Here is a 21,660-nt window from a genome sequence, read left to right on the forward strand (position 1 = left end):
TACACATGATCCACATGACTGCAAGACGACGATGATGTGAGGCATCCCGTCTGATGATGACTGATTAAAGAGATACATTAAGACACTTCCTCTGTAGTTTGGTTAGGTTAGATCACACTACTACATGTTGTTTTTTGCGTTCTTTGCATAGCACTAGCTTATATCAAATATTTATTGACACACACCTGTCAGAGATTCATTGTAGGTATGAATAGATTTGAATAGCTTAAGAAATTGATACACAAAAAAGAAACATTCATTTATTGAAACATGTGCAAATACTGTGTATGAGGCAAAAATAGAGTTCTAATGAGCTCTAAAATAATTTTTTGGTATGACCACATTTATTCATCAACACAGCCTGAACTCTTGCAAGTTTTAAGTTGTCTTCGGGAATAGTTCTCCAGGCTTCTTGAGGAACTATTAAAGCTCTTCTTTGGATGTTGACTGCCTTTTGTTTTGTTGTCTGTCAAGATGATCCCACACTGCTTTAATAAGTTGAGGTTCAGGCTTTGGGAAGGCCAATCCATGACTGATGGTGATCCATTAAATGTTTTTTCTCTCCAGCTATGTCATTATTGTACTGTCAGTGTTTTGGGGTTCATTGTCATGTTGAAAAAGGCTCTGGCCAGTCAGGTGCTGTCCACATAGTTTTGGGATTTGGATCATAATATGAAATTATTTTTCTGCATTCATAATTCCATTAATGTTGATAAAATCTCCAACACTGCTGGATGAAATGCTGTCCCCACTCATGACAAAGCCGTCACTGTGTTTTAAAGATGACTGTAGACACTCACTGTTGTGTCTCTGTCCTAACTGTTGTTTATACATACTGTCAATGATTTGAGCCAATGATTTCACATTTGGATTAATTACTATTCTATTTGAAAGCCTGGAGAATTATTGCTTTTGACTAAAAATACAACAAAAAAAGCCTGGCTCCTTGGAAGCAAAATGTAAAGAAATGAAGACTTTTGCACATTTATGCATCTCCAGCTTCCTAATAAACCCATGAAAGGATGACCTGTTTGAATTATACTTGAACAAATTCCTGATATCAGATGTTTCATCATCATGCACGTTTTCTGAGTATTAAAAAGAAAAAATATAAAACCCCATATTTTAACACGTATTTTAAATACAAATACGCGTCCAACCCCAGCATTTAAATTAATGCGGAAAGAAATCAGACATTTCAGGCCAGCTCGTGCGTCTGGACGGAGTTATGTATAAAGTGGAAACCTGAGACAATAATACCAGCAATACTCTAGAAAAAGAGCTTAAAAATAAAAGTTTGTTTTATCAAGAACTAACAGTTAGTCCAGTGTTGGGCCAGTGTAGATTAGTGTGGCTACAGTGTAAGCCTCGGTGGATATTAATTACAATTGACTTTGTGCACCCAACCAGCTCCAAATCTGGCCCAGCTCCATATGATTACAAAGAGGCTTTTATTTTTGAAGCCTCAGTCCGGATACACAGAGCTCCATCGTGGCGATCTTGACTCCGGTGGACCAGGCTCCCGCCGGGCAGACAACGGAGAAGGGTCAGTTAGTACCAGCACGACCACCGAGCAGCACCGAGTTTCTGACCTGAAACCTCCATAATGCATGGGGGCAAGAGAGGGTTGGTGGCTCCGCAGAACACTTTCCTGGAGAATATAGTCCGGCGGTCCAGCGGTGAGTTTGACTCTGAAATGGAAACAGAAATAAGTGATGCTTTCGATTTTATTTCTCAGCCAGGGAACCACACAGGACTGGGATGCTGAAGTATACCGACGTGTGTTATTTTTGTGCCATTTGCTGGGAAGCAGAATCAGCAATCACTGATTTTTTTTTCTTTTAAGTAGCAATTTTTTTTTTTACCTGAAAGTTGACTGACACATTTCTTCTGATATAGAAAACAAAAAACAGTCACATTATCCGAATTATGTGGATAAATAATGAAAAATCTAAATTATAGTTTGCTCTTATGGGAGGCTTTTTAAATTAGCTCTAGAAAAAAATTAGGAAAACACTAATTATTTGTCTTACTTATCAAGTAAGAGTAAAGATTATTATTTATGTGATGATGCAATTTTACACCACCATATATTATGATTATCACAATATGAGGATTTTAAAGCATTTGTTTGAGGATTTGTGAGGTTGTTCCTTATTTATGCGCATTGTTGCAGAAGCTAAAGTTCATAAACGAATGAAATCTAGGCCATCTGCAGCTCCAGATTTGATGCATGGTGTTTGTTCAGTGGTATTAAGGAGTAAAGTTCTGCTAATGTGAGAACATATAGTCTCATTTTTACAAGAACTGGATTTGCAGCCAATCCTAAAGGTCGTAATGTTCTTTTCAGGGATGTATAATTTGATTTATGGCACTTTATCTCTTAGCTACAAATACCAGAGAGTAGAGCGCAGTTTTGCTGTATACCTTTTTTATGTTCCAGAAAGGAAATGCATGTCAGCAAAACAGCCAGTAACTGTACTACTGGCGTAAATATTTAAAGTACTATGTGCACAGCAGGCAATCAGACATTATTCTCATGAGACCCAGAGGCTTTTCTTACAAACGTAGATGGAGGGGTGCAACATTGATTCAGTGTCTGTAAACTTTACTCTTCACCTCAGTAATGTGGTGGTTATCTGAAATTCAGTCTCTATTGTCTGAATGTCTGACCACAAAAGCCCGCAGAATGAACAACATGTACAGTAAGTTCAAGTGTGCAATTTAATTTGGAAGAATTTCAGTCACCCTTTTGTCTGAAGACTGCAGACTGCTCTGAAACTGCAGTAAAGTGGAAGAAGTTTTCAGCTCTTCATCAATATTTGATTCGCATTATGAGTGGAACCTAAACAGCTTTTCTTTTCTCCGTCTCATCTGGTAGACAAATGTGGATGACTTTTGCATCTTGTTTCCATTATATGCAGTAGTAAATATAAACTTGCATTATGGTGATTTAATAATGTATGGCGATTTGATAAATAATAAAAGGTATATGTTTTATTACATATGTTTTCTTTATTTGTAATTTGGTGTTTAAAATTTCCTGTATTTTGTCTCAGAAACAAGCTTCCTGTTGGGAAATGCACAGGTCCTGGAGTGGCCAGTCGTTTACAGCAATGATGGATTCTGCAAGCTGTCTGGATACCACAGAGCAGATGTGATGCACAAGAGCAGCACATGCAAGTAAGATGCTCTTCAAGCACGCAGCACCTTTCTTTCTGGTGCTTGACTGGAAGCTTTAATCCACAATTTTAGTGTGTTTTTTTTCTTGTTTTTTTTTTTTATACATTGAATCTCCACTTTTTATTTATCAAAAGGGGAACTAATCTAAATACCTGGAAATAGTCAAACCTGAAGTATAAAAAAAACATATATATAAACCTTACATTATGGAAACTCATAATCTGTTATTCACATTTCACTATGTTTTCTTCCCTCTTTGTCTTATTTTGCAGTTTCATGTATGGTGATCTGACTGATAAAAATACGATAGACAAAATCAAACAAACATTTGACAGCTATGAGTCTAATTTCTATGAGGTGCTGCTGTATACAAAGAATAGTAAGTACTGTAAATTTGAATCGCAAGATTTTAACAAAAAACAAAAATAAAATGAATTAAGGAATAAATGTTAAAAAAGAAAAAGAAACGCACGATTAGAAGTGATATCTGGTCATTTACTTTTTGTTTTTTGATTGCTTCCCACAGAAACACCAATATGGCTTTACATGCAGATAGCCCCAATCAGAAATGAAAATGACAAGGTGGTGCTTTTCCTCTGCACCTTCAGAGACATCACCCTGTTCAAACAGCCAATTGACGATGAGTCCACAAGAGGTGAGAGACTTTATGTTACTGTACCAATAATTTCCACCTGATAGTATTCTGTATTTCATTGTATTTCTGGGATTTTCACATTGAAAGCTTTGGAGTTATCGCTAAAGGTCCAGCCATTACAATTAAAGACAAAGAGTGTTATAGATTTTAATTGCACATGAGTGGCTTTGACTTATAAGACATTAGTTTCCTGGTGTGTAACGTACAACTGTCCAGGTGTTGTGTGTCCGGGTCAGTGAACAGTGGTCTCTGTGAGTCTATGCAGTGCCATATCCCTGGGGATTAATTGTGCCACAGAGACTTTTTCCATACACCAAGCAGAATTAAATGACAGTGAGGGCACAAGGAGAAGGTAGCTGTATGAATAATCCTGTTTCACAGAGGTAAAAAAGGGTGTGGCAGGTTTCTGAAGATTGATTTTATATACTATTATATTATTATTCATATATTAATAGTTAAATATTTTTCAAGTCAGGATTTATTTATATCATGAATCTGCAGCGGTGCAATATGCATGGTGCATTTAAGGAGTGGACCCAAATGCAGTTGCTGGAGACTGACGTAATTAACCGTTTATTAGGATTGTTATAAAAAAAAAAACTGAATTCAAAGTCCATTAATAAAGTCACCAAAAATCTGAAGAAAGGAGCCAGTAGAAATAATAATTTAAAAAAAAACTAACAGGGAGCATTCAAGGGAGATAACATAGAGACTTAGACAATGACTGAGGGGAAAGCAAAGGCAGGACTATTTATACACATCAGGGTAATCAGAGAAAGTGGAAACAAAGGGGTAACAAGGCACAGCCGAATCAATTCCAGACAACAAGACAAGAGGACAAAAGTTAAGCTAGTAACAAGACTTAGGAGACAGATAACTGCCAAACTAAAACAGGAAGTGAGAAGCTATAACTAAACAGGGACACATAGACACAAGAAAGTAGGAGGAACAAATAAAACAAATAGACCATAATATACAGAAACTGTAACAAAGAACTAAAAGACAAAAAATAAGAAACTAAGGAAGTACGTGAAAATTCAAAACATAAAGAGAATGTGAAAGAGACAGATCATAACAAATGCAAAAATGCAGGAAAAAATGTAAACAAACAAACAAACAAACAAACAAACAAAAACAAAAACAAATTTTTGTAGTAAGATAATCCCCAACATCTCTGAGACGTAATTGATCAGACATGATGTCACAGCACTGAATGGTGCACTCGGTCAATACCAACATAATGGTGATACTAATCAACAGGTATGAGAGCCTAAACCTGTTTATTTCCATTCATTGGCTAACAAAACACTGTGGGAAAAATTACAAAAAGAAAATGAGACTGCCCCTCATGCAACTGACTTCAAATATGGCGCCACACTTGTTTGTGTATGTAACAGGATACCTTCAAAGTTTGACTCTTTGTCAAAACAGATGAAAAAGAGACAAGCACATAGAGATTCTTTGATTTAGTCGATGCAAGTACACGGGACTTGTTTATTATAAATCTTGTAGAAATAATGTCAATTGAAATTGGGATCACTTTTATTTTTCCTTCAGTTTCTGTCACTTGTCTTTTCCTTCTGTGCTTCCTCTGGGAGTGGACCAGGTTTTCTTTTGCTGGGTAAAGTTTCCAAGTGTTGAAGTGTTGTGAACATTCCTAATTTCATATAGCAGGAAACAAATGCTCTCTCCTCTTCCTGTTTTGGCTGAGCAGTCGTGCTTGTGGCAGGTAGCAGACAGCAGTGCACAGTTAAAGCAAGGCTAGTAGGCAACCAGTCTAAACGCAGATGGTGTTTTTATCCAACTGCACAAATTCAGTTCAAGTCAAAAGATATCTATTGCCCATTTAACAAAGAAAATCAACGTCACCTAATACTCCCATAAACTCCAGTAAAATGTAAACATCTTAACATTAAATGCTCTTAAATGTTTCTTAATTCTTAAATAATGCCGGATGCCGTGCTGTTTTCCTGTGCATTCTGTGTTGCTGTCTGTGGATAGGGTGGACAAAGTTTGCCAGGCTCACACGAGCACTGGCCAACAATCGAAACTTGGTGCAGCAGTTAACACCACTCAATAAGTCGGAGGTCAGCCACAAGCCCTCCAGACTGGCTGAGGTGAGCAAGACCCAGAATTTTCTTTCTAGAATCTGTATCTTTTAAATATGGCTTAGAGGTTCTTGTATCATGACGGCAAATGTTTCCTCTCAATGAAAGGCTCTCCAGCTGGGATCAGACATTCTCCCTCAGTACAAGCAGGAGGCCCCTAAGACCCCTCCACACATCATCCTCCACTACTGCACTTTCAAGACCACTTGGGACTGGATCATCCTCATCCTCACCTTCTACACTGCCATCATGGTACCCTATAATGTTTCCTTCAGGACCAAGCAGAACAACTTGGCCTGGCTGGTTGTGGACAGTGTTGTCGATGTCATCTTTTTGGTTGACATCGTGCTCAACTTCCACACCACCTTTGTGGGTCCAGCTGGAGAGGTGATTTCAGATGCCAAGCTCATAAGAATGAATTACCTAAAGACGTGGTTTGTCATCGACCTGCTGTCCTGCCTGCCCTATGATATCATCAATACCTTTGAAAACGGTGATGATGTGAGTAAACTTTAATAAAGATAATTCTTTTAATGCGGGATTAATTGCTCAGGCAATGGTATGTCTTTCCACGTATACATTAAAACGTTTCTGCTTTACTGTTCTTTTTTTAATGTAGGATATCCTCACACATGCCTCTTCCACGGGTCATCTTCGTGAGTCACATTTCCACAGAAATAGCACACGGACTGAAGACTCCGTTCTCCCAGTAAGTAAATTTCTGTATTTCTTTAAATATGCTGTGATAAATATGGTTTGTACCATGCCTCTTGCTCTATGACAGTTTGGATAGGCTCCAGCCCCCCCGCCCCGCGACCTTGAATTGGATAAGCGGAAGAAATTGGATGGATGAATGGATGGAAATCAGGTCATATTATCGATCCCTTATGGTGACAAAACCACACTGAATAATCACATTGCAGAGTCTTTGAGCTCTTTGTTTTGAGTTTTTCACCCAGAACATTAGTATTGTCAACAATGATATCTACAAAATCCAGTGTTTACCGTGACCTAACGGCAAGAAGGTCCTGGGTTTGAATCCAGGAGGAGGCTGGGGCTTCCTCCCACTATCCAAAGACATGAATGGGTTAGGTTTATTGATGATTCTAAAATGGTCTTAGGTGTAAAAGCGAGTGACCAACCACACACAACCAGTAAGGGAATACTAATTTTTCCCTTCACCAACAGTGATTCCCATATGATTTTTGACCAGTATCTAGTGTTACTGTGGCCTTCTTCACTTGATTCTACATCATCACCATGACTGTCACATGTTTAAAATCGTGGGCAAGTTAATGTCACGTGGTTATTGGTCACCTGACTGCAAAACCTCCATATGGCCCTTGTTTTTTTTGTACCTACCCCTTATGATCACATTAAAGTTTTTAAAAAATAAGGTGGAGTCAGCTAAACTGGTAAACTCAAGGCTTCAAAACATCAGTCCACTAACCGGTAGGTGATATCATGATGAGTTCATTCATTCATCTTATATATATGATCTCTATTTACATTAGGAGAGAGCCAAAATAAGACTAATTCTAATTTAAATAACTGTATGTAATTGTAACTGTATTCAACTGTATGTAAATAATTTATTTTACAATATCAGTGTTGCAATAATATGTAAAAGCAGCCAAAAACAATCATGACTCCCGAGAACAAAACCAAGCAGTAGCATGATTTTTCAATTTTAGCAATGAAAAATATTCACCCTTTAAGGAGATATGGTTGTTGTTTTTTCATATGTACAAATGTAACATCTCTTTGTACAACAAAATGTAACAACTCTAGTCGCACTCCGTTCTTTCAACTCAAAAATATTAAATTTCACTGGCATCCCACAGGGATCTGTCCTGGAGCCTCTTTTATTTATCATCTGTCTACTTCCTCTGGGCCATGTCTTCCATAGATTTAATATCAGTTTCCAACGTTACGCTGATGACATGCAGCTCTGCCTGTGCACCAAATGTTCCACCACTTTTCGTACCACTGCTCTCTGTGTTTGCCTCCAGGAAATCAAATCCTGGTACTCCTGTAAACTTTATCAAATCGAATAGTGATAAAACCAAGGTTCTCCTCACTGACACCAGTTCACCTTGTGTAAATGTAAATGTTTCCCTCCCTATTGACGACTCTTCTCAGGTCTTCTCTCTTCCTGGTGCTCGGATCATTACCAGAACTGCCTCCATTAGTCACAACATACAGGCCCATCAGCAGCTTCTTTGGCTAATATCATATCATAATGATATCAAGATTCTGCTCATCACCTTTGAGACCACAACATCGCTCTGCAGTACCACTCTTAACTTCTGCACATCAACACACCCATTTGCACTCTTCTTCCTTCCATCTCACTGTCCCTTCCCCTCAACTGAATACAATGTGAGCTTTCAGATGCTCTGCTCCTAAACTCTGGAGTTCCCTCTCAAAGCGCACCTCTTTAAGTTGCCATACTCTCTCGGATTGTCTTCCACCAGTCACATGAATCCTCTGTTCTTAATGATTTTACACATTCTAAACTTGTTTTATTGACTTGACAGATATTTTCTTCTCTTAAGGTGAAATCATTTTAATCATGAAAACCAGTGTAAATTTATAACATAAGATAATAATGCAGCTTTCATCTGATGTACAATGTACAATGTATTGTATGTTTTAATCTGGATATCTGGTTCACATTTTCACTTTCTTTCTCTGTAGGGTCTCAGCAGCCTCTTCAGTTCCCTTAAAGTCATCCGCCTGCTCCGTCTGGGCCGCGTAGCCCGAAAACTGGACCACTACCTGGAGTATGGAGCTGCGGTCCTGGTCCTGCTGGTGTGTGTCTTCGGCCTGGTGGCTCACTGGCTTGCCTGCATTTGGTACAGCATTGGTGACCACGAGGTCATTGATGAGACCACCAACACCATTAAGACAGACAGCTGGCTCTACCAGTTGGGACTGAGTATTGGAACTCCTTACCGCTACAACACTAGCGGTAATGGCCGGTGGGAAGGAGGTCCTACCAAAGACACGCTGTACATTTCTTCTCTCTACTTCACCATGACTAGCCTGACCACAATTGGATTTGGTAACATTGCTCCAACAACAGATGGCGAGAAGATTTTCTCCGTGGCTATGATGATGGTGGGCTGTGAGTACCCAGTCACCACACACTGTATTTCCAACATGCATCACATTTAACAGTTTCTCCAAAGGTTTCACAAAACCTTTGAAAATGGCACAGGAAACATTTAACTAGCAGCCACAATGTGAGTAATACAGCCATATAATGGAACGATCCATGAGTTTTAAACTGTACTTGGAGCTGGGAAAGGATGTTTTAACCATATTCAGTAGCATCATTTGTGGGTGTTTACCAGAACAACAGCTCTGTAACAACAAAAACAGCCCTGTCTCCCCATCACTCCACACTAAACAAAGCATACATACTTTGATGTCATTCGTGCATTCATCCATTCATAATATGGTAGTTGAACCTTGCAGGAGATGAAACAGTCTGGTTACACTTCCTTGCACGCTAGTCAAGATAACGTGCTCTCCACAGTCCTGCTGGCTATTTACCAGCTGCCAGTAAAGCAACATATGGTACGCGTGTTCTAAAACATGAGGAGGATCTGTGCAGGATATTAAGTCCCAGCACGCTGTGATCAATACATGGCTGCTTTTACCCATAGTTAACATAGTGTATGGCATTACTGATGTATTTAGAGATGACTTTGCTTAGACACTAATATATTTATGTAACCACTATTGAAAAATGTCATGGCAGAGTTGACTTTGCTGTCTCTTTTTACATTTTCAACAAAGTGAAAGTGAAACATTGCAAATCAGTTGAATTTCTAGTTTTCACAAAATATTTTTGAACCATTTACCTTTATTTATTGCAACTTCCTCCTAACCTTTTAATGTGCATATCCTCAGTGGACATTATTAAGGAATACTTTGCTAGGACTGAACTGGGCCCCTGTTTTCCTTCAGAACTGCTTTAATTTTTCAAGGAATAGATTCAACAAAGCGCTGGAAACATTCCTCTGAGATTTTGGACCATACTGACGTGATAGCATCACACAGTTGCTGCAGATTTGACACCTGAACATCCCATTACACCATATACTGTAACAAAGGTGCTCTAGTGGATTGAGATATGGTGGCTATGAGTACAGTGAACTCATTGTCATGTTCAAGAAATCAGTTTGAGATGATTTGTGACAGGATGTGTTATCCTACTGGAAGCAGCCATCAGAAGACAGGTGCACTGTGTTCCTAAAGGGATGGACATGGTCAGCAACAATACTCATGTAGACTGAGCGGCTCAAAGTGTGCCCTGAAAATTTTCCTTTTCACCCAGAGAACTGTCGCTCATTGGATTTCTTCTCTTTTTCAGACCATTCTCTGTAAACTCTAGAGATGTTTGAAGGAGAAAATCCCACTATATCAGCAGTTTCTGGAAAACTCAGACCAGCTCGTCTGGCACCAATAACCACACCACATTCCCTTAAATCGCCTCTCTTCCCCATCATGATGCTCAGTTTGAACTTCAGCACATCAAATTGACCATGACTACGTGCCTAAATGCACTGAGCTGGTGTCATGTGATTGGCTGGTGTGTGTATTAGCGTCACAGAAACATCAACTAGACATCCATTTAAAACATTAAAAACCATTTTCAGTAGAAAATCTCTTCCTAAAGGTCTGGAAGCATGCTCTAAATCAGGGATGTAAATAGGTTGTCTATCTGTACCTGCCACCCTAATTGACCAAACGGACAGTTAATTATTATTTAAAATCACATTTCGATAATGACAGAATTCAATATTCAGAAAGTGAAGTAAGTATTTATTCCTTATAGAGCTAAATGATCCACAGACAACATTTTCCTCTTTTCATTCTGGTCATGGTTTCACGTTTAGCTGCAGCCTCGGTGCTTGAACCACTCTGAGTTTCGGCTTTGTCAATAATCAAAAGTGACATGTTCAGCGCCCATCACAGCCTGCTCTGTGAATGTCTGTCTGAGGGCCGGTCGTCACATCAGAAAAGTATTGCATGTTAATTCAGTCAGTCGTTTTTTCAATGCAGGGAATAAATGTCATTGCATTCTTCTGTATTTCTCATGGTCAGTAGAAACTTCATGAAGAAAGTCAAAGTTAAAGACTTCATTTATTCCCAAATTACCCTTAAATTTTCAGCAAATACAGATATTTTTTCTTTACATTCCCTGTGTTGCGTGACTTTCAGTATTTAATGGGACACGACTGTCAAATTGATGAGGATGAAGCTTATAACATGAACTTAGAAATGATGCATTATGTTATATAAGTCTACGTATAAGTCACGCCATATTCCTTAGCTAACTTCAAAACTATCTAGAACTTAGTACTGTAAGCTTCGTACAGTCGAAAGTAAACACCCATTATTCTGATGGCGCCTGGATCACGATGATCATTCAGTCACACTGCAGTGTCGGCTTCAATTATGGCGCATAAATCTCCTGCTATAGATACGGTAATTATTTGAGTGGAAAAGTAATCGAAGAGAGGGCCAGTTTGCCTGCAGGCTCGGGTGTAGTAAGTGGACAATGAGCCATCACGTTAGATATGTATCCTAACCTCTGTGATCCTGCTGTGGTGACCGGAGATGAAGCTTTCCCGTTGAGTGGATAAAACCTCACAGTAAGAGATGCTGAGTGACTCTTTGAGGTCACTGCAGCACGGCACTCCTACCCAGGAACTGTGGATTAGAAATTATATCATAAAGAGTTAGCCCATCCCTCGTTGTGTATATCAGGCTATGCATGCATGTATTTAAGAAAACTGCACTGTCAGCAGTGCTGTTTTGTGTACATTTACTTTTCAGTAAATTACAAAACAAAACAAACAAAATTATTAAAAACAAATAAATAAAATTCACTAAAGAGTTTATCCAAAATGTAAAATGCAAAAAGTACTATATTATTGTAGAACCAAGATATAATGATTATATGCTTGTAGTGCTTATACAGCATCACATCAGATGGACATCCACACTGTTTTTAAGGTTTTCGTTTTTCTATCACTGTAAAATCTTTGAAATCTTAAAATTACTTTCATTTGTGCACCAGCGATTATGTAATTACAGCATCATTGATCAAGTGTTAGTCATGTATAAATCAGGGGATTGTGATAAAGAGAGGCAAGCAAAGGTTTGAGCAATCATAATCAAATGGCATAATTTGGTGATTATCAAAAGAAAAAGAAAAAAGAAGAGTCTTTGATGGTGCTGTACTCTTACTCCAGCCTTCATACAACTGCAAATGAGCGCTAACAAGATTTCCCTCAGAGTGGCCTGGAGGAGCAACTGTTCTGCATGAACAGGGTCTACAGGTTAACTCCTCATCAGGTGGGAAAATGACCTTTGACCTTATGACAAGTCACAAAAGTCCCCGAAGGTCTAGAAAGGCAAGTAGATGAGCTGGTTTGTTCCTAGAATGTCATTTGGAGGGAAAAAGTCTTCACGTGGTTGTGTGGAAGCCAGTAGCGTGGAAAACACTTAAAGGACAGTTAAATATCAGCATGCTCCGGTTTTTTCCCGTCATAAACCAGTAACCTCACCTGGAATTTTGCTCTATAACAGCTGGGACTCTAACCCTTAATTGGACAAGCGGAAAAAATTAAGGGAATAAAGTTTTGGATTAGATCTCAATTAATTATTTAATCTTTAATCCAAATATAAATTTTTTTCATGTTAAATACTCCATTAATCACGCATATATTCCACTGAAACGTTTTGTCATAGGCAGTTTCCTCAACAATATTTAACTCTAAATTTGAGGTATGAAAGTTGGATACTGTGATCCCATAAATATGATTATTTGTTATCTAAAAGCATTTATCTCTTACAGGAGAGATTAGTTCTCTTGGCTAGCTTGAGAATGACTTGTCCCCCCAGATGAGCTGGAAGAGATGGTCATGTCTCGGATAAGCGTAAGAAGGCGGATGAATGAAAACGTTAGATTCAAATAAATAAGATGAACTCTTGCTCTTCTGTCTTTTCTTTTAGCGCTGCTATATGCCACAATCTTTGGAAACGTCACCACCATCTTCCAGCAGATGTACACCAACACAAATCGCTACCACGAGATGCTCAACAATGTGCGTGACTTCCTTAAACTTTACCAGGTTCCCAAAGGTCTGAGCGAGAGGGTCATGGACTTCATCGTCTCCACCTGGGCCATGTCGAAGGGCATTGACACAGACAAGGTACAAATCTGTGCAAAAGTTTCAGGGGGTGCTTTCAAAAACTGATGTGCCATTACTTGTCAGATTTATCTTTTGGATTTCATGTTTTCATTTATTGGCTTTCCCAACAACCCAATTAAAGTTTATGCCCTTGGTTAAATCTTGCCTGCCTCCCATATCTGCCTTTTAGGTCCTGAACTTCTACAGTCCATGCAGTCAGTAACAACATTACCATTGTTGTTCTCATGAAGTAAATCCGATCACATGGTCCAACATCTGGAGTTGAAAGATTATTTAAAGAAGCAGCTTTCATGTCTCTGCAGTTCTATTTTTAAAACGTTTAGTAATACATCTGCTAAATGAGCAGCGGAAATGTGCTACATATTTAATGTCCTCCAGTGATGATGCATTAAGTGTTTGCTGCACAAATCTCACCATGTCTTTCAGGTTCTCTCCATCTGTCCTAAAGACATGCGTGCAGACATCTGCGTCCACCTCAACAAACAGGTGTTCAATGACCATCCAGCTTTTCGCCTGGCAAGTGACGGCTGTTTGCGCTCTCTCGCCGTGGAGTTTCAGACTACACACTGCGCACCTGGAGACCTCATCTTCCACATCGGGGAGAGCGTTGATACGCTCTGTTTTGTAGTCTCGGGTTCACTCGAAGTCATCCAAGATGACGAGGTCATCGCAATACTAGGTAATCCAGGGCAATATTGTGAAATAGACCAAGCAAAGTTGTACCTGCTGCTCTCAGTTGAAGTTAGAGCAAAGTTTTCTGAAGTCCTTTTTATGCTTTACAACCTATATGTGTTCGACTTCATCCCATTTTATTTATATTTATCTGAGCCAACAGATGTTTATATGATATCTGGCCCTGTTCAGGTAAAGGTGACGTGTTTGGAGATGCATTCTGGAAAGAGACCACGCTGGCTCGAGCCTGTGCGAATGTGCGCGCTCTGACGTACTGCGACCTGCACGTCATCCGGAGAGAGGCTCTGATGCGGGTGCTGGAGTTTTACACCGCGTTCGCCAATTCTTTCTCCCGCAACCTCATCCTCACCTGTAATTTGCGAAAACGGGTAAAACTTTCACTGTCCTGTCTTTTAGTAAAGGATGTTAGTGTCATCTTAAAGCAAGGGATTACTGATTGCATTTTGTTGTCATAGGCAAAAGAGATAACAGGGTGCACAGCTCCCACCCAGCTGGACTTCAACATTGTACATTACACTACTAAAATTACCAAGGTGCAATGGACTGCAAGTGAATCAGTCTTTACAATCTACAACAAATGCAATACAACCAAACCTGCTTCTTTACAACATAAACTCTCCATCTACAAACTCCTACATCATCAAGAGCTGAGCAACCAAACCCAGTGCACAGGAACATCTATAACCACAACTTTTCACCAACTGACAGTATGAATAAAAAACACTTTTTCTTATTTTGTTTGTATTGCAAAGCATTTTGCAATGTCTTGCCATGCATATGCTAAACACACATATCTATATGTGTGTTTAGTACTTAAATGATCATTAAATTTAAAATAAAAGGAGAAATAAAGAAAGAAAAGGTGTTTGTGCCAGCAGTAAATCATAGACAAAAATTAGAATCAAATCCCTTCTTTGCAGATGAGACTTCATTCATACAACATGTGCTGTGGCCTTGAGCTAGGCAGCATGGAATACCTGAGTGCGATGCAGAGTTGTATACAGTTTTCCATAAAGTGTGTAATGGTAAATGGATTGTATATATATATATATATATATATATATATATAGCACATTGTCTTTGTATCGACCGCTCAGAAAGCCTTTTTATCAAATTACAAACTGAGAGTGAACAGCTCAAATGTGAAGAGGATAAATGTAAATAAATCAGCACATGCACACTGTCTCCATCCAGATTTCCCCAATCTGTGAAAAGGACAGTGACAAAAAATTAGTTCAAAGCTGAACAATTAGCCGGTCCAAACTAAGGCTCTAATATTTCATAGAGTTTCTCCTGGCTACGCATATTGATCCCACTACAGCACGGAGCTGCTTTGCTTTCCAGCCACAAGAGTAGGTTTCTTATACATTCTGCTGTAATACTATCTTTTAAGTTCTTAATGGATGTTCATATTGCGTCAAGTCATCCCAGGGCACGTAGTCTGTTGTGTTCTTTGTTCAGGACTGAGATGTATGAAATACTTTTGAGGATGTAGGTTTAAAAAATTTGAAGGAATTAAACAGACTCATAACAGCTCGAACTCTGGCTGTAACAAAGCAGATCGGCCTTTTAAGAATGTTTGAGCAATTGTTGGAAGTGCTGTGTAGTAAATATTAATTGGCACAGTTTCGTGGCAGGTATTTGGACTTTGCAAAAGTCTCAAGCCCTCTTCATTTCTTTATGTTTTGTTAGGAAAATGGGAAATAGGTGCAGTGGTTTATTGAAACCTGTGCAAACATACATGGACAGTATACAGTATATGAGGCAAAAACAGTGTGTACAATTCCTAATGAGCTTTAAAAACAGTATTTGGTATGACCACCTTTATTCTTCAACACGGCCTCTCTCAGACAAGCTTTCTTGTTATTTCTTAAGTAGTCTTCAGTCTCCAGGCTTCTTGAAGGAAATTCAAAGCTCTTCTTTGGATTTTGGCTGCCTTTTGTTCAGTTTTCTGTTAAAATGATCCCACACTGCTTCAATAATGTTGAAGTGTGGGCCTCTGGAGAGGCCAATCCATGCTGATAGTGTTTGATGGTGTGTTTTGTCTATCCAGGTATATTTTTACTGCATTGGCAGTGTGTTTGGAACCATTGCCACTGACTTTCAGCACAGTCCTTGTGTAATTTGGCATACCTCAGCCTCAGTTTTACTTCCTTGAGAATGGCTCCTTGACAAACACACTTCCATTGAGGCCACTTCTGAGGAGGCTTCAGTCAACATTGAAGGGCCAGATGCATCTTTCAGGTCCTGTGTCAGGTCTTAACATGAATGATTCATAGGACATGTTGAAGTGGCTTAACATCCTGTGTACAAGTACTGGACTGAAAATTAGGGGTGCAACGATATTCGTATCGATATTGAACCGTTCGATACAGTGCTTTCGGTTCGGTACGCATATGTATCGAACAATACAACATTTGTAATTTATTTTATCAACTTTCCTTCTGACGATGCTGTCTGTGTGGAGCGCTCAGTGAATCTGCGTTTGACTACTCCGCCTAGGCTGCACTGTCGAGCGCAGATCCACTGAGCGCTCAACACAGACAGCATAGACAGAAGGAAGAGTGCAGGGCAAGCTAGCGAGACAGAAGCTAAGCTCTCCTTACAACATGGACCTCCCCCACCCTCATTCAGATCTGGCGTTTGGAATTATTTTGGTTTTCATGTGAGGTATGACCCTGAAGGTAAGCGAGTCATGGACTAAAGTAAAACAGTATGTTGGATGTGCCATGCAATGCTCAATTACATGGGTGTGAACTAGTGTGTTAGCGCAGTTAGCTCGTTAACGTGTTGGCCGTCTAGCCCCACGCACGGGGCGATCAGCGGTAGCTCGTTAACGGAGATTTGCCGTGTTGTGGCGTTAAGGTCATTTCAACGAGATTAACCTGAAAGCACTAGTGGGAACACAACGAATATGACTGCACATTTACGCTGACATCATCCTAGTGCAAAGACAAAAACAACAAGCATGCTACTAACTTTAGCCGAGTCATTTAGACAGCTGTTAGCACGTGATTCTCCTTATGCTGCTGAGAATATAGCCCAGAAGAAGCAGATAGTATAGCTTTTATTTTGGAAAGAGACATTTCTCTGTAATAAACTCTCTTTTCCAAAGATGAGTGATTCCTCAATCAGATACAGGGCTTGCAATATCGCTAGCCCAACGTCCTGGGGCTAGCGATTTTTTTCAGTCGGGCTACCAAAATCTATCTCTTCCCTGCCAGTCGGGCTATTGTAGGGAAAATATATGTCAATGCTTTTGCATTCTTTCAGAAATGTAGCTGGGTAATTATGTCATTGGCATCGGTGAGCCACTGTCAATATGTGACATATTGAAATCGCTTTTGAATTTGCGCTTGTTTTTTTGCTTTCACTTTGCAATCGTGCAACTGTGTATAGAGAGCGACAGCACTGATCTGTGAGTGATGATAATTTGCGCACCAATTCCTCTGACATCGTCTTATTAATTGTTAGCTTACTATGCAAACATGACAAGTGAAATCTCCCGCAGCTTAAACATGTGAGAGGTTGATCGCGCAGAGAATCGCTGAGCTTATGTGAGTGTGTGTGTAAAAGCAGCAGGATATATATTTTAGTTCTGCTGAGCCAAATAAGACAGGTCAGGGTGAAGAAGTGACAGCCAAAGAAAAGCTTACCACAAAACGGAGAAGTTATGACAAATCAGACTATAAGGCAAAAAGAAAGTGCAGCTTTATGGTTTCATGGACAAAAGAATTTCTGTGGCTGCAATATGACGAGCTAAATAACCAGGGGTGCACATAAGTGGTCCGCAGGTGCGCATTCGCTGTCAAAATAAAAAACACGCACAAGGGTTAGGGTTAAATTTAAAAACTGTACTTTTGAGTTAAAATATATATTTATAAGTTTAATAAATGACAAATTAAAAAGGCATGAACATTTTTTTGTATCGAAAAAATATCGAACCGTGACACCAAAGTATCGAACCGAACCGTGAATTTTGTGTATCGTTGCACCCCTACTGAAAATGAGTAAACAAGCAGCCAAGCCTGGAGAGACACTGCTCAAGAGCACTTTGAAAAAATAATAATAGGGAAGTCTGACTTCTTTAAAGCAAAATATAAAGAAATAAACAGTGACTTAAGAGTTCTTTGCATGTTTAATAACATAACAGGTCCTAGACATTTTGTAGATTACTTATGGGCAGCCGAGCCCATTAGTAGCTGTCTTCTACATTGGTTTTCTAATCTATTTCTAATCATCTAAACTAGTCAGTTTCAGATTAATCCAAAAATGATATTAAAGAAGTTGATGCTAACTATTACACTATTAATATATCAGTTGAAATAGTGGGAGCTTTGTACACAGTGGGCTTTAACCTGGGATTCATGGGGGTAAGTGTTTCACAGATTAACTTCTCAGGTACACCAGCACTGAAAGTTTCTACCAGAGTGGTATCGGAAGGTAGTGAGACGCTTGGAGTTTATTGACATTTCTTTTCTTTGTCTTCAGAAGGAATCAGGAAAGACTCAGAGCCTAAATTGTCCTCCATTATTGACTTGTTGCTCCATTAACGGTTTCCCTTGTGCATTACTGCTTTCAGCTCATAAATATTTCAGCATTCACAACAGCTGCAGGCAGCTGTCCTTGCTTTGAAGCTGCATTATACGGACATTGTACAACTTGCTTCGTCCAGGTCGAGCACTAGAGCATGCACACTGTAAGTTACAATTTACAGTGTGTCCTGTATCAGTGTCCTCATGCACGCACTCTCCCTCTTGCAGGTCATCTTCAGGAAGATTGCCGATGTGAGGAGGGAGCAGGCGCATCAGAGTGACGTGACTCTGTCGATTCCCGAAGACCACCCGGTTCGCAAGCTGTTCCAGAAGTTCAGACAGCACAGAGACGCTCAAACGGGAGAGTCCAACACTTACTTAGATCACAACTGCGTGCAGGTGGAGATGCAGCAGCACCCCCAGCACCACACTGACTCAAACTCTTACACTCAGCCCAGTCACTCAGCATCTCCTCAGCAGCGGCAGGAGAACACCTCAGCAGGAGGGGGGAACAGTTGCAACATGCCTGAAAAGTCAGAGCAAAGGCGCACAATGGAGGCGGTGGAGTCTGCATCAAAGCCTTGTCCAGAGAGCCGGTTTGGCCAGAGCAGTGGTGCAGGTGGAGAGGGTAACACAGGGAGCGGCAGAGGTGTGAGAGGCTGGGCAAAGTTTAGAAACGCCACATCTGCTGAGCCAGCACGTCCTCCTGTCGAGCAGGAGAAGCAGACTCAGAAAGCAGACGAGTGGCCGAAAGGATCGCAGTCCTCAGAACAGATCGCAGCCCCCAAAACGAACCACAAATCAGGGGGAGGCGGAGAGAGGGGAAGCACAGAGGGCAGCAACAGCGCAGGTGAGGAAACAAGCGCCCTGCACAAAACCGACTCCTGCGACAGTGGTATCACAAAGAGCGATCCACGCATCGACCGAGCAGGAGATTCAAGAAGCTCCTTCGAGCGAAGCCCGATGGAAAGGAGCCCCATGGAGAGAAATCCATTCGAACACAACCTCGGGGTTTACGCCGAGGTCTCCCTCAGACACTCATTCGTGCAGCCGCTGTCTGAGCAAGCACTGCTTCAAGCGACGCTCCACGCGGCCAAGCTGGAGCTGAAAGCAGACATTCAGATACTGAGCGGGAGACTGTCGCTGCTCGAGGCTCAGGTGAGCGAGATCCTCAGGCTGCTGTCGGTAAAAAGACTCTCTCTGCCGCCAGCGTCCTCTCCAAAAGCAAGACGGAAAAGTCAAGACTCGGTCACCGCCTCCAGGCCGGCTTCACCCAAAACAGAGGACGAGGATCTTTAAATTTTCTCACTTAATAAAAAAAATAAAGGATTAGATAAGCATCGTGCATGTCCTGCTGGACTACAAGTTTTAATACTTGATTGCATGCAGAAATGTTACCTTAGCACCACAAGGATCCAGGGATTTATCTTATACTGTAGCTTTTAACTTATGAGACACTTGTGTGTGAGAGGAAGCAGGGACAAATAATTAACAACAAGCACAAAAAGGAAATGATGCTTGATGAGGTGCTTGGCAAAACATGCAAGTTTGATGAAAATAAGATGGAGTAGTTCTTTACGTTTCTGGAAGTCAGTTTACAGTTTTGAGGTTTTTTATTTTGTTTGTTTTCTTGGTAGAAAACCTTGAAGTTCACATTTCTATTTTGTGGACAAGCTGAAGCTCAGTGAGCATTTCATCATGCACAGTGTATTATAAATACACAGCTTTATCTTATTTAGGAGGGAAATCCAGAGTTTTTGTTGCTCATCCTCAGTGGAGCGACTACCTTCCGAGTTAATTATCAGGTAATTAAATGTGCCTTACAATAGCAAAGCCTCACTGCGAGCTGTTTTGATGAAATCTAATGTTATATATACATATAAATCTATATGCATTGTCTTCTTTAAAAACTCATTTCCTGTGCATGTAAAAATAAAGGACAGCAATGCAATAATGCCACTTTTACATTTTTGTTAAAGGTTTCTTTTCCTTCAGGATGTGAACATGTCACCAGGTTTTTGCAGCAGACTCATTGTGCATTTTTCTTCACGTAGCTTTGCATCTTGCTCAGGTATCTTTGTTCTCAGACTGAATTTGAACGATTTCTATTTATTAGCCATTTTGTAGGATAAATGGTACTGCATATCCTGTTTTAATCATTTAAATGATGGTTCACTATGCATATCTAAAGGGAAGGTGCACTAAACTCAGTTTGTTCATATTTTTTGGTGGTTTATGAAACCACTGGGGAAATTCTGTGTGAACTGTAAGGGTCCAAGCATGTGACTGTTAAGTATGTCTGTTCTATGTTACGTTCAGACGACCTTGCATGCATCCGAGGGAGCCTGTCAACTGTGAAATGAGTAATGAAAAGTAATGCCTGCTCACCATCTGTTGTTTAGTTTCTTCTCTTATGTAACACAAAAGTCTGCCTTTAAACTGGAAAGTGCAACACGCAAGCGGGTTTCATGTCACAATGTTTTGTTTAATCCAGGTGAGTCACAGGAGGATACCGATTACAGTGGATTTACACTTGACTTTCTTCAAATATGATTTTTATTTAGCAGTTGACAAACAAAGCAACACTTTTGCACTGACTTCTGAATCATCTTTAAACATCAGTGCTAATAAGGAGGAAGGATGGATGGATGGATGGATGGATGGATGGATGGATGGATGGATGGATGGATGGATGGATAGATCACAAATACTTAATTGTAGGTGCCCACATGGAGATAACAAGTCAAGGAGACACAAATTATGCTGTAAGTACTGCGTAATTTCTTGATAATTTGGCATAAAAACAAACAGTATTTCTTACATTATAAGAACACTGGACTTTTCAAGGTGCAGGTCATGCTGTGGATTGACATAAACTTGCCTAACTTCCAGCTATTTTAGAGGAAAGGAGATGCTCTTATCCTACCTACCTAAAGTATTTGTAGCTAAATATAATTACAATGTAATTTCAAATAACATACGAAGAAACCGCATTTAATTACAGGGGAATTACACCTTTATAAACTGGTCGTATTATAAAGTATTACAACTGCTGTGCAGAACATAAATACACATGTAAGAATTTTCGCTTTTTTAAAATTTATTTAAAAAAAACCTCATTTTATTTTATTTTATTTTTTTGGGGGGGGGGGGGGGGGGGGGACTTCTCCTGGATACGATCTTTAATCAGAAACACTGAATCGGTTTCAGCCTATTTTTGAAGGGTTATATAACATATAGAGAAACATGTC

At 39.9% G+C, this 21,660-nt stretch overlaps 1 protein-coding gene across 1 annotated transcript; it reads left to right on the forward strand.

The window, feature by feature from the left end:
• The first annotated feature begins 1,485 nt into the window (after positions 1-1,485).
• On the forward strand, positions 1,486-20,799 carry LOC146691813 (voltage-gated delayed rectifier potassium channel KCNH5-like). Its single transcript, XM_085431785.1, has 12 exons — positions 1,486-1,679; positions 3,060-3,183; positions 3,456-3,562; positions 3,710-3,838; positions 5,840-5,955; positions 6,055-6,447; positions 6,566-6,655; positions 8,647-9,076; positions 12,982-13,181; positions 13,608-13,860; positions 14,046-14,242; positions 18,638-20,799. Exons 1-12 carry the CDS (start codon positions 1,607-1,609, stop codon positions 19,706-19,708), a joined length of 3,183 nt encoding a protein of 1,060 aa, XP_085287911.1. The 5' UTR covers positions 1,486-1,606; the 3' UTR covers positions 19,709-20,799.
• The last annotated feature ends 861 nt before the right edge of the window (positions 20,800-21,660 follow it).

The sequence above is a fragment of the Copadichromis virginalis genome, linkage group LG15, assembly GCF_057382275.1.
Source record: "Copadichromis virginalis isolate Kocher_CV1m ecotype Utaka linkage group LG15, C_Virginalis_male_GT1.1, whole genome shotgun sequence".
Classification (NCBI taxonomy): domain Eukaryota; kingdom Metazoa; phylum Chordata; class Actinopteri; order Cichliformes; family Cichlidae; genus Copadichromis; species Copadichromis virginalis.